The 13198-nt window shown below is 41.8% G+C and overlaps 1 protein-coding gene across 1 annotated transcript; it reads right to left on the minus strand.

Moving 5' to 3' along the window:
• Nucleotides 1–593: 593 nt before the first annotated feature.
• On the minus strand, nucleotides 594–12928 carry aprt (adenine phosphoribosyltransferase). Its single transcript, XM_063067481.1, has 5 exons — nucleotides 12771–12928; nucleotides 2810–2913; nucleotides 2009–2142; nucleotides 1823–1901; nucleotides 594–1377 (listed from the first exon to the last, which is right to left on the minus strand). The coding sequence occupies exons 1-5, from the start codon at nucleotides 12857–12859 to the stop codon at nucleotides 1238–1240; spliced, it is 546 nt and encodes a 181-aa protein (XP_062923551.1). The 5' UTR covers nucleotides 12860–12928; the 3' UTR covers nucleotides 594–1237.
• Nucleotides 12929–13198: the final 270 nt, after the last annotated feature.

The raw sequence follows: 13198 nt of genomic DNA on the forward strand, positions 1-13198 counted from the left end.
CATGTATTAGTTTCAGCAAACTACAAGGCTGGAAGAAGAGGTAAATAATGGAAGAATTCAGAAACACAAGAAGAAGAAAAATAACTTGTTTGCAAAATAGCCCTAATGCAGTAAGCGATGAGTAAATATTGCTGTTAACCTTAATTCACAGTTCATTAGACAAACTTGCAAAGAGTAAAATGATTGACCACGCAGGCATGGATAGAGCACTGCGGTGGTAACGATGTGGATGAACTGAAGCAACAATGGAGCAAGTGATATAAGTGGCACCAATGTGTGGTCCACTGCAGGGAATTTGACTAGCAATTAATGACTGAATAAGAATGGACAACAGAAAAGAGATATTGGAAGAGTATGGTGTGCTGAACCTTATCAAAGACAAAGGATAGATTGCTACAATCCATAACCTGGTATCAATCACAGTGGTACAAGACCATTCACTCAAACACATTTAGAACTATCAGCTTCTAAGATTCAATGAAGAAATACTTAAATTGCACCATTGTTAAATCATGTTTCCATTTCAGAAGGAAATTTTAACCAATAATCTTCCACCCTTCAATATACAAACATCAGAAATAAAGTTCCATGTGTACTTTTATAATGTTATCTTTATTGTCTCTATTTATGGTTCTTAAAAAAAAATCACAGTGAGGCTTGATCAAATGCCACACAGTTCATATAGAATCTCATGGTCAGTTTGGTATCTAAGAGATAAAAACATAGTGAGATCAGGTAACCGAAAATGAGTTCTGAGCATTCATGATGCAGTCCTGCTTTAAAAAAAAAATTCAGGGATTTCCATTAGGAATGTATAGGAATTACCAAGACTAGACGATCCAATGATCTCACTTTAAGCGCACTTTGTCTTGCTATTTCATGTTCTCATTATTTATACTTGCACAACTTGTTGTCTTCTGCATTCTAGATGATCTTTTAGTTATCCTTCTAGAGTTACTATTCTATATATTTGCTGAGTATGCCCATAAGAAAATGAATCTGGGTTGTATATGGTGACATATATTGATAATAAAATTTACTTTGAACTTTTGAACTAGAAAACTTTAAAGTTCAAATTAGTTCTTAGCAAGTTCAGGATATATGCCGTCTCAATTACAAAACAAATTATTAAAAAGAAATCATAAACACTACTTCTCGATTACATTGACCCTGATGGTCAGAGGATCTAACGACAATGAATGAATTACATCTGTAATAAGGTAGGCAGTTCTCATATTTAAAATTGCACCAGTGAATAGAAAGGCACATGATTCAGTTTCTCTAATCCTTTCAGTTCCTTAATTTCAATTACTACTAAGCACTCAAGAATATCAGCTCCCAATTTCTTCATCAGATTGCAAGCAGCTGCCATGGTACCTGCACCAAAGACAAGAAAAAAATCACATTCAATCATTTGATTTTATTAAAAACTTTAAACCTACAGCTTTGTTGATTGCCGGGAACTGTACCATCAATTTGTGGGATATGTCGCTCAGCATCTTGGACTATCTATGTGGTTCTTTTGTGTGACTCCCCCCACCCCCACCTCCGCTACTGTGAATGTGCTGTGTACGTTCTGCACCTTGGCCCCAGAGGAATTCTGTTTTGTTCGACTGTATCCATGTATGGTTGAATGATAATTATACTTGATTTGATTTGATCCCAAAATTTACTTGCTGAAGGGCTGTCAAACTGTGCTGATGAAATTGCCAAGATTCGGTATCGACTTAGCAAAAAATAAACGCCAATGTGTTTAGATTCCTAATACAGCAAATTTCAGGCCAAAATTCATGCAACAGCAATATAGAGTTATATCTTGTACCTCCAGTTGCAAGCACATCATCAATGATGACAACTTTCTGCTGTGGTTGCACGTGGTCAGCTTGTATCTCAATTTGATCCTAAAAAAGAAACACCTTTCAGAATACGATAGCATTAAGACATGGTTATATAAAACAAGATTACAAGGTTTCCCCCTCGAGTCATATAGAGAAAAAAAAGAGATTACCTCTCCATATTCAAGCTGATAGCATGTGGAAACAATTTTACCAGGAAGTTTCCCCTTCTTTCTTATTGGTACAAAGCCAATTCCAAGTCTTTGAGCTAGAGCAGGACCAAATAAAAATCCACGAGCATCCAAACCTGTCGGGCACAAATGCAAGGTTACCCCACAGTGGAATACAACAGCATACAATCCACAGCAGAATCGTTCCTAGTAAAACAGTCCCCAAGAAAATTCCTGTAACTTCAGCGAAGAAGGTTTTTTTTCCAGAAAGATATGCCGTATATTTATACTGCTTCACGAAAAGTAAATTTGGAGGCAGGCTACAAACGAAAACGGTTCTCCTATACTGTGTGGGGGCTTTCCTTGTCATCCATTGCTTTCTCCTAATAACATTTATTTTGATCTGTCAGTTTTTGAAACTTTCTTAAATTATAAAGGCAGAGATCATTTAATTTTTAAAAATCTTCCTTCTTTACCCAAAGGCAAAACTTTGTACCGTGGTGTGTCTCTACAAATGGGAAAGGAATGTTGGTATTCCATTCAAGAACACTTTAAAAACATTAAAAAGAATATTAGAGAGTCATACATCTGTGGTTTCCTAGTCCTTTATTGGGCCTGCACATTATGCCACTAATTAGACAAGGAAGTCCTAGAAGTAAATCACCTACTGGCCTGTGACTTTATCTACTACACCAAGAGTAACTCATCCAGCAGACATGAATTAAATAGCCACATGTAAAGCACTGCAGCCTGGTTTTAAGAGGAGACTGAAAGCTGAATTTCAATCAAGAAAAATACCCTTACCCACAATTAATTCAACCTGAGCAAATTTCTTTCTCAAATGATCTTCAAACAGGTCAATAACAGCAGTGAAGGCTTTGGGATCTTTCAAGAGGGGGTTGATATCCCTGAAATAAAATAGGCAATAAGTTAAATGCAAGAGCAGAAACCACTGGAATAATCTGTATTTTATGGAATGCAAACATATAGGATATTATTCTTAACATCAACAGAGAAGACATGAGATCATACTGCTGGAGCAGATAAGATTGCTGCTCAATTCCAAAAAGGGTCAACACTTATTTGTGCAGTGGGCTGGGAGCTAATACGGGACAGTAATAAAAGATGTAACGGGAGACAGCAGAACAGAACATGAAGAGCCAGGTGAGTGAGTGTACAAGGAGAAAAATAGATTGGCAGGGACAATCATACAGGGAGCGGCTTGCATTAGTCTAATTGACATTAGCAAACAGGGGGAGAAGGGGGAGTCACCAGTGATACAAGACACGGGAGTTAAAATAACTAAAGGTAGAGTAAAAATAGTAGTAAACACCAGATTAGGGCATTATGCGGGGTATTGTAAAGCAGTTGAAGTTGGAATAGAGGTTCATGAATGAGCTTCACAAATGACCAGGCTGCCACTTACTGGATTTTTTTTTTGTTTTTCATACCAATATTCTAGAGAATATTGTGCATCAAAATCCCAGGCAGGTCAGCGGTTTCTGAAGTACCCAAACAGCCTCGTCTGGCACCAACAATCATTCCACAAAGTCACTTTGATCACACTTCTCTGCATTCTGATGTCTGGTTTGAACAGAAACTGAACCTCTTGACCATACCTGCGTGCTTTTTTCCTGCAGTGAGCTGCTGCCACAATTGGCTGATTAGGTAATTGGATCAATAAGATACATGATGATGATGATGCTGACGTCGACTCAGGCCCGAGAGGCCAGCATCGGGCATTTTCATGCCTTACAAGGTGCGGAACAAGCCACACACAGATATTTCGCAGTACAGTATTTTTATTTTACGAGGTCCAGTTGCGAGCTCGACAGTCAATCCGGCACGGATGGAAAGCGTACTTGGGAACAGCCCGACAGGATTCGAACCTGGGAACCTCAGTTCCGGAGTCCGGCGCTGATGTCACTGCGCCACCAGCCGGCCAAATGAGATCCAGGTGTACCTAATAAAGTAGCCACTGGGTGTATATGTGAAGGGGCGGGCAATTAATTAGGCACAAGAATAAAAGATAGTGGGCAACAATAGAGCAAGTACAAAGACTAGATTCAATTAAGGCTATAAGTTCACAGGGAAGGTATAGAGTGTAATATCAATATCAGCAGAAACCCAAGATTTGGTTAGATAGAGGTTTAACAATAAATTGATTAAACATGACAAGATGTAGGAGTATGGTCTCACAAGTCACACTTTGAAGGAGCTACTTCAGAAATTTATAAGCCAAGTTTGATAATGACCCTAATTGGCACTGTACATGTGCGAGTGTGTGTGGCACCGTCGGTCGTGGTCGACCGTGGGTACTGCGCTGCTGGTAGTCACTGGTTTGTCGAACAGCGTTGACTGTGGCTATTGAGGCCGATTCTGGAACGACAGGCTCTGCCACAGTTGCTGCATGTGTAGGACGTTGTGGAATTGTTGTCCGCTGTCGGCTGTGCTCTCCGTTCCTCAAACTGACTCAGGATCACTCTTTCGCCTTGCTCTCGGTGTTGCTGAAGAGTACCTCGCCACTTGTTGCGGTCACCTGCTGTATCCTCCCAGCACTCTGCGTTGATTTTTAAGGCTTTCCTGTCGCGCTTGCAGAGGTCCTTGAAGCGAAGCTGGGGTCTACCAACGTTCCTCTTGCCCGTTGCTAGTTTTCCGTAGAGGATGTCCTTTGGCAGTCTACCATCCTTCATACAATGGACGTGGCCCAGCCAGCGCAGTCTGCGTTGTCTTAAAAGCCTGAACATTGTGGCAAGTCCAGCACAGGAAAGTACCACAGAGTTTGGGACTTTGTCTCTCCAGGTGATGCCGAGGAACCGGCGAAGGCTGCGAAGGTGAAAACTTTCCCTCTGAAAAAGTTCCCTCTCCTGCTTGGAATAGATGGTCCAAGTCTCACTACCATACAGGAGGGTGCTGATAACGCATGCATTGTACAGACATGATTGAACAAAGAAGTCTATAAATGGCTATATAAACAGGAACCTTGGATAATTTGTTAGGATGATTGAGTGAGACAGACGTGACCTGTGAGTATGGAACAGTGCAAGTTGCTGGCTCCTTCTGATCTACTGATGTCAGTTTATTGAGATAGCTTGTACAATAGGCTGGTCCTGGACTTATTTCCTGGCATAATTTACATATTACTATTTAACTATTTATGGTTTTATTACTATTTATTATTTATGGAGCAACTGTAACGAAAATCCAATTTCCCCCGGGATCAATAAAGTATGACTATGACTAGGCTTGTGTTTGCTGCTCTTTGAATAAATAATATTATCTAAATCACTTTGTTTTTCATTATTTAGGTAACAGTATATATCTAATTCTGTCTCAAATAGTTTGATCAGCTGTTCATAAATGGCTCATTAATAAGATATGATATTGAAGATCCTGAGGCATTATGGCAGGAAATTGGCTGAAGCTAAACAAACTAAGGTGACAGACTAGTGTCCTCTAGAGGGCAGTATTAGGATGCTTATTTTCCAAAATGTATTTAGACCATACATTGGGTGCAGTGCACACCATTTACAACATATTACACTATTTACAAGTTTCTCATTCCACCTGCTCTGACAGATCCCCAAATCCCCATCGTTAACACAAAGAACAAGAGTTGCAGCCACACAGGAGCAGCACCACAAGCAGATCTCCCTGCCAAGCCACACTCCATCCTACTAGAAAGTATGTTGCCATTCCTTTAGTGATTTTTTTTTTGCTTCAGACAATACTGGAATACACCACCCAACAATACCGCGGGTGTACCTTCAACAAAACGACACATTTCATCACAACAATACTGTGGGTGTACCTTCAACAAGACGACACATTTCATCAGAACAATACTGTGGGTGTACCTTCAACAAGACGACACATTTCATCACAACAATACTGTGGGTGTACCTTCAACAAGACGACACATTTCATCACGACAATACTGTGGGTGTACCTTCAACAAGACTACACAATTCATCACAACAATACTGTGGGTGTACCTTCAACAAGACTACACATTTCATCACAACAAACTGTTGAGGCCAGTTCATTAGCTATGTTTAAAAGGAAGTTAGATATGGCCCTTGTGGCTACAGGGGTCAGGGGGTATGGAGGGAAGGCTGGGTTCTGAGTTGGATGATCAGCCATGATCATAATAAATGGCGGTGCAGGCTCGAAGGGCCGAATGGCCTACTCCTGCACCTATTTTCTATGTTTCTATGTTTCTATGTTTAATACTGTGGGTGTACCTTCAACAAGACTACACATTTCATCACAACAATACTGTGGGTGTACCTTCAACAAGACGACACATTTCATCACGACCTTCTCAGGAACAGCTGAAGATGGGCTGTGGCACACTGTCCTTAGCAGCCACAGCTACATTCCACAAATTAGGAAAGAGCTTCGCAGGTGCATTACCAGCGATTAAGAGGCTGAAGAATGTTATTGAACAACAAACCTGGAAATGGAAAGCCATTGGGCCATTGGTTTCACGGGGAACCACCAGCACACTTCAGACTTCTGTGCCTAGGCAATATAATGCGGGGATGAAAAGTGTTGGGAGATCAGAAGCAGGAAACACGCGAACTCATGCTGGAGATGCGAGCCCACAATGGTTCCTGATCCTGCCACTGATGGGTGAGATGGTGATAATGAGTTTATTCAGCATTTACTATCGATACAGATGAGGCTGATTACTTTGAGTTTCCCCAATTTGAGTTTTAAGATTAATTTACATATTGTTTTTAAAAATAAATTTAAACACACCACCCTATAGGGAGGTGAAAGCTAGATCAAACTTAATTTGGACTATTATCCCACCACAAGAAATTACAATGCTGAAAACCATAGAAACTACAGCACAGAAACAAGCCTTTTGGCCCTTCTTGGCTGTGCCGAACCATTTTCTGCCTAGTCCCACTGACCTGCACATGGACCATATCCCTCCATACACCTCCCATCCATGTATCTGTCCAATTTATTCTTAAATGTTAAAAAAGAACCCGCATTTACCACCTCATCTGGCAGCTCGTTCCATACTCCCACCACTCTCTGTGTGAAGAAGCTCCCCCCCAAATGTTCCCTTTAAACTTTTCCCCCCTCACCCCTAACCCATGTCCTCTCGTTTTTTTCTCCCCTTGCCTCAGTGGAAAAAGCCTGCTTGCATTCACTCTGGCTATACCCATCATAATTTTATATACCTCTATCAAATCTCCCCTCATTCTTCTATGCTCCAGGGAATAAAGTCCTAACCTATTCAACCTTACTCTGTAACTGAGTTTTTCAAGTCCCGGCAACATCCTTGTAAACCTTCTCTGCACTCTTTCAACCCTATTTATATCCTTCCTCTAATTTGGTGACCAAAACTGAACACAATACTCCAGATTCAGCCTCACCAATGCCTTATACAACCTCATAAAACTAACAAATTATTGTACAAACTCAACACCAAAAAGCTCCCACACCAGGCTACTAAACTGGCAATACCTGTACCCATCCTCCCCCTTGGAGAGTTAAAAGTTTAAAACAACCCATTTCACTGAGACTTTATAATATACAGATGAAATGCTCAAATGCCCAAATGCTCTATCATTTCAATTTTTTTTCAAGTGCATCAGTGAAACCAATCTACCTGATGAATTTAGTTTCAGCTACTCTTCACTACTTGGCTACTAATATTTAAATGGAGAAAGACTGCAGATGAGTGAAGCACAAAGGGGTTTTTAGGTGCATGATTTACAAAACATTAATAGGGAGGTGCAGCAAGTGTTTAGCAAGGCAAGCGGGCCTTCGTTGCAAGAGGGTTGGAGATTAGAACTAAGGAAGTAGTGAGTGGTTAAAATGGTTAAAACTTTGAGTTCCTAGTTTGTTGTCATAGAACACTACTTTAAACACACAATAGGTCTAAGTTCACTGGCTCTCCACTCAGCCTTGGCTCACCTGACATAGCAAAACCTGTGCCAGGCTGCTGTTTATTGACTACAGCTTAGCATTCAACACAATAATATCCTCAGTTCTAATCAACAAGGTTACTCTGTACCTCCCTCTGCAATTGGATCCTTGACTTATTCATCGAGAGACCGGTCAGTACAGATTAGAAAAAACATCTCCCCCTCACTAACAATCAACACTGGTATATCAGTGCTCCACTCTCTCTGCACCCACGACTGTGTGGTTGGGCACAGCTCCAACACCATCTATAAATCTGCCAATGATACAACAATGCTGACAGAATTTCAGGTGGTGAAAAGGAGGCATACAGGAGTGAGATAAATCGGATGGTTGAGTGGTGTCGAAACAACAACTTTGCACTCATCATCGGTAAGACCAAGGAATTAACTGAGGACCTCAGGAAGGAGAAGTTGACGCACCAGTCCACATCGATGAAACACCAGTGAAAAGGATGAACAGTTTCAAGCCCCTGGATGTCAACATCTCTGAAGATCTATCCTGTACCCAACATTTTGATGCAGTTACAAAGAAAACATGACTGGTTATATATCATTAGGAATTTTATATAAATAATTCTCCAGGTAGAATACACTCCATCCACTGCCACCCTTTGCCTTCTGTGGACAAGCTAATTCTGAATCCACACAGCCAAGTTTCCCTGGCCTCCTGACTTTCTGAATGAGCCTACCATGGGGAATCTTATCAAACAACTGACTAAAATCCACATCCACACCCACTGCTCTACCTTTATCAATATGCTTTTATCACATCCTCAAAGAATTCAAACAGGCTTATGAGGCATGACCTGTCCCTCACAACACCAAGCTATGTCTAATCAAATGCTCACAATTCCTGTCTCTAGGGAGCTTAATTAACAATTTCCCCACCACTGAAGACTCACTGGTCTATAATTCCCAAGGTCATCCCTATTCCTTGCTCGAACAAAGCCAACCTCTAATCATCTGATACTAGTCCTTTGGATGCAACCATCATCGGGCAATTTGCAATGACCAATTAACCTACTAACCTGTACGTCTTTGGAATGTGGGAGGAAACCAGAGCACCTGGAGGAAACCCACCTGCAGACAGCAAGAACGTACAAACTTTCTTACAGAAGATCATTACGATAGAGATGGTGGCGTAGCAGTTGGCACAATGCTATTACAGCTTGAAGCCTTGGAGTTTGGAGTTCAACTTTACTGTTAACCCACGGTACGTTTAAACAGAAGTAACATAACATAGCGTCAGAAGTGGTTCTGGAAGAATAATACGGGAGAATTGAGAATCGAAGATAATCGAGAAAAAAAAAGAAGAAAAAAAAAGTTCGAATTGTAAACGGTAAAATGGAAGGTTTACAACCCCCACCAAAACTTCAGCTGACTGGCAATGTAGCTGGAATCGGGGATATTCAAGCAACAGTTTGAACTGTACTCATCAGCGATCAATTATGAAGAAAAATCGGAAAAAACCAAAGCCGTGCTTTTGCTCCATGTAAACGGGGATGACGCAGTAGAGGTATGTAATAATTTTGTCTTTGAAGATGGAGATAATTTCAATTTAAAGTCAATAATGGACAGATTTGAAGTATTTTGTATACCTAAGCGTAATTTAACGTATGAACGATTTAAATTCTTCACATGTGCGCAGAGAGCTACTGAAACAATTGATCAGTATGTTACTGAGTTAAGAAAGCATAGAAGAACATGAGAGTTTGGATTGCTCACGGACTCTCTCATTAAAGATAGAATAGTTTGTGGCATTCGAGACAACGCTCTGAGAAAGGCTGTTGAGAGAGCAAGATTTAAATTTTGAAAAAGCTTTCGCGTTCTGCAAAGCTTCTGAGACCGTGATGCTGCAGGCTGAAGAGCTTTTTGTTGAAAACTGCAATGTAAATGCCGTAAAAAAGCGCAAATACATCAAGAAATATAATAATATGTCCACAAAACCTACAGGGAGCAAGACAGCATTTGAAAGGAAAAAAGTCATGTGATCGCTGTGTGTAGGAACATCACCCAAATCAGTATTTCACAAATGGCAAAATTTGCTACAATTGTGGTAAGATTAATCATTTTTCGCGCTGTTGAAGAAGTAGAAGGAAAATGAAATGAAACAAGTAAATGCAGGATATAGATGCACTTTATGAAAATGCTGACATGGAGAAGATAAAAGCAGTTGCTGCCGTTTCTGAGATGAGCAAACAGGAGGCAACTGATGATGTGAAAAAGCAATGGTAAGAGGAGGTTGCTTCAATGCAAGCTAAAATGAAAGAGACACTGAGAGAATGAGAACACGAGGAATTCTGCAGATGCTGGAAATTCAGGCAACACACATCAAAGTTGCTGGTGAACGCAGCAGGCCAGGCAGCATCTCTAGGAAGAGGTACAGTTGATGTTTCAGGCCGAGACTGTACCTCTTCCTAGAGATGCTGCCTGGCCTGTTGCGTTCACCAGCAACTTTGATGTGTGTCAACTGAGAGAATGAGATTCAGTCTAATCATCGCCTAGAGCAAGAACGCTCACAGTGGGCACAGTATAAGGAAGAAGTGAAAGCACAATTGAAGGAATTGAGAAGTATTATTGAAATGATGAAGTCTCAGCATAAGAAAGAGCTAACACAGTTAATGAATGAATTAGATGAAGAAAAGATTTGTATTTCATTACAAATGGAAGTGGAAGGAATTAGGAAAGATACAGTCTAAATAGAAGCAGGGAAGCAGATTGCTGAGAGATCAGGAAATAGTGAAAAAGAAAATATTACTCAGTGACGCTATCCAAAGACCCATATTTATTAAAACAAAAATTATGTACTTTGCACTGCAAGGCATGAAATGATAAAAAGCTCATTGCTGTAAATATTGCACAGGTATAAAGAACCATTTCTCAAAGGCAACACGTCTAACTAACCGGGTATTGTTTGCTCTTAATTCTAGATTGCAATTTCTTTCACTATAATTGAGAAAAGAATTTGGAAACAAATCAGAGGACTGCTAAGACTCGTATCTAAACTCAAAACTGCATAACCTTCAGGGAAATACAACTTTACGTCTATTAAAATAACAAAAATTATGTTACTTTGACAGATGGTTTCAGTTAGATAGCTTATGCAAAGGGCCATAGATATAAATTATACAATCACAAGAGGACTGTTTTGAAAATGATAACTGTACTCAGGATCCAAAGTCTCATTCCAGATGAGCGGTAAGTCGCAGGGACAGGCTTCCAGAGTTTATAGTCTCAGTGACAAAAGCGGGATTGTGCAAGAAGTCAGTTGGGCATAAAGGGCAGTATAGCAGGCAAGTCAATAAATACTGCAGGAATAGAATCGATGCTCTGTTTACAACAACGGTGCTGAGGTCAAGAGGGTTCAGTTTCTTGATCCTAGGAGTGACCATCACCAGCTGTCTGGCCTACACTGACGCAATGGCCAATGAAGCTATCAATGCCTCTACTTTCATAGGAGGCTAAAGAAATTTGCAGGCCCCATTTCAGCCTCACGAAGCTTTTAAATGATGCATCACAGGAAGCATCCTATCTGGATGTGTCATGGCTACTGCTTTGCCCACGATGCCAAGAAACTACAGGGCAGTGGACACAAATCAGTACATCACAGAAACCAGCTTCCCCTCCATGGATTCTGTTTACACTTTCCACTGCCTCGGTAAAGCAGCCAACATATTGAAGACCTCAACCGCCCCAGACCTTCCCTCTCGCCCGAGCTCCCTTTGGTTAGAAGATACAAAAGCTAAAAGCATCTATCATGAAGGACCCTCACCATCTGGAACACGACCTCTTCTCATTACTACCATCAGGGAGGAGGTGCAGGAGCCGTAAGACTCCTCAATGATTTAGGAACAGTTCATGAACCAATGAACATTACCTCACTATTCCTCATTTGCATTTTTTCTTTTTGAAACTTAGAGCAATTTTTTTATGTCTCGCTCTGTACTGCTGCCACAAAACAGAACATTTCACAACATATGTTAGTGATAATAAACCTGATTCTGAAGCACCTACTACCAGGCTCAAGGACAGCTTCTATCCCACTGTAATAAGACTACTGCATGTTTCCCTCGTCTGAGAAGATGGGCCCTTGATCTCACAATCCACCTGGTTGTGATCTTGCACCTTGCTGTCTACCTTCATTCTTATTAATTGTAACCCTCTGCACTTTATTGTTCTTTCAACTTGTAGTACTTTCATTATTACAGGATTGCACTCCCCACCCAGTAATTCACAAACTTGCTCACCAGATTAGCCCACGTGCTTTGCTGATAATAACTATCTTTACTTCCATATTTCGCCCAGAGGAGAACTGTATAATCCACCAGCACACCAGAACATCATTTGATGATAACTTAAACCCAGCAAGATCAAGGGATGTATTAGTAGCTGTGGTCCCCGAGAGCAGGCGCTCGCAGACACATGGGCATCACCACCAACAGTCTCATGTGAAATTCTCTAATTATGTTCAATCTCAAAACCGGATTCCCGAAACAGGCACGCTATTTCAAATCGTTTTCGTCAGAAGAGTTACTGGACGAAGAGCAAGAGAATTAAAAGATTTTTTTCGCAAACTCGCCTTTAAAAGTTCACCATCCCCCCCCCCCACCACGTGTGAACTCCCTGAGCCACAAAACGCACTCAGGGCGGTGGGAACCTCAATGCCAAACACCGGGGATGAGAAAGCACCGCAACGTGAAGGCTCCCTGATTCCCTCATTGGCTTCACCCGGCAGCCCAGCCCCAGAACCAACTGAAGCGGCGATGCAGCCAACGCTTGCCCGAGGAGGTCCACCGCCACGCCGCCGGAAGACTCACTGAAACAGGATGCCCCGCTTGGGGAAGTCGGGGAAACTCCTGATGCTGCAGCGCACCAGCCCCAGCTTCTCCGCCTGCTCCGCGCTCATCCTCCCCCCGCTACTCCGGCTCCGAGCGGCTTGGGAGCGGCCAGGCGGGCGGCCCGGCCCGGCGCTCCGCACGCTCATTGGGCGATCGACCCGGCGCTGAAACGTTAACGGTTTCCATTGGTGGAGAGGGGAGCGGCCAAGGGTTTGCGGAAAAGTAGCGTCCGGACCTAACCAGTTCCCCTCTACCACCACCGCTACTCCGTCTAGCGGAATTAGTCCTTACTCCTAATAATTTCTCCTTTGGCTTCTCCCACTTCCTCCAAACTAAGGGTGTAGCTATGGGCACCCGTATGGGTCCCAGCTATGCCTGTCTTTTTGTTGGCTTTGTGGAACAATCCT

The sequence above is a fragment of the Mobula hypostoma genome, chromosome 14, assembly GCF_963921235.1.
Source record: "Mobula hypostoma chromosome 14, sMobHyp1.1, whole genome shotgun sequence".
Classification (NCBI taxonomy): domain Eukaryota; kingdom Metazoa; phylum Chordata; class Chondrichthyes; order Myliobatiformes; family Myliobatidae; genus Mobula; species Mobula hypostoma.

Bases quoted from the DNA above. Each gene is read 5' to 3' on its own strand.
- aprt (XM_063067481.1), bottom strand. From the start codon at position 12,859: ATGAGCGCGGAGCAGGCGGAGAAGCTGGGGCTGGTGCGCTGCAGCATC. The intron at 2,914-12,770 runs GTGAGTCTTCCG...ATTTTATTTCAG, and splicing joins AAGCGGGGCATCCTGTTTCA to GGATATCAACCCCCTCTTGA. The intron at 1,378-1,822 runs GTACAAGATATA...TCTTTGGTGCAG, and splicing joins TGATGTGCTTGCAACTGGAG to GTACCATGGCAGCTGCTTGC.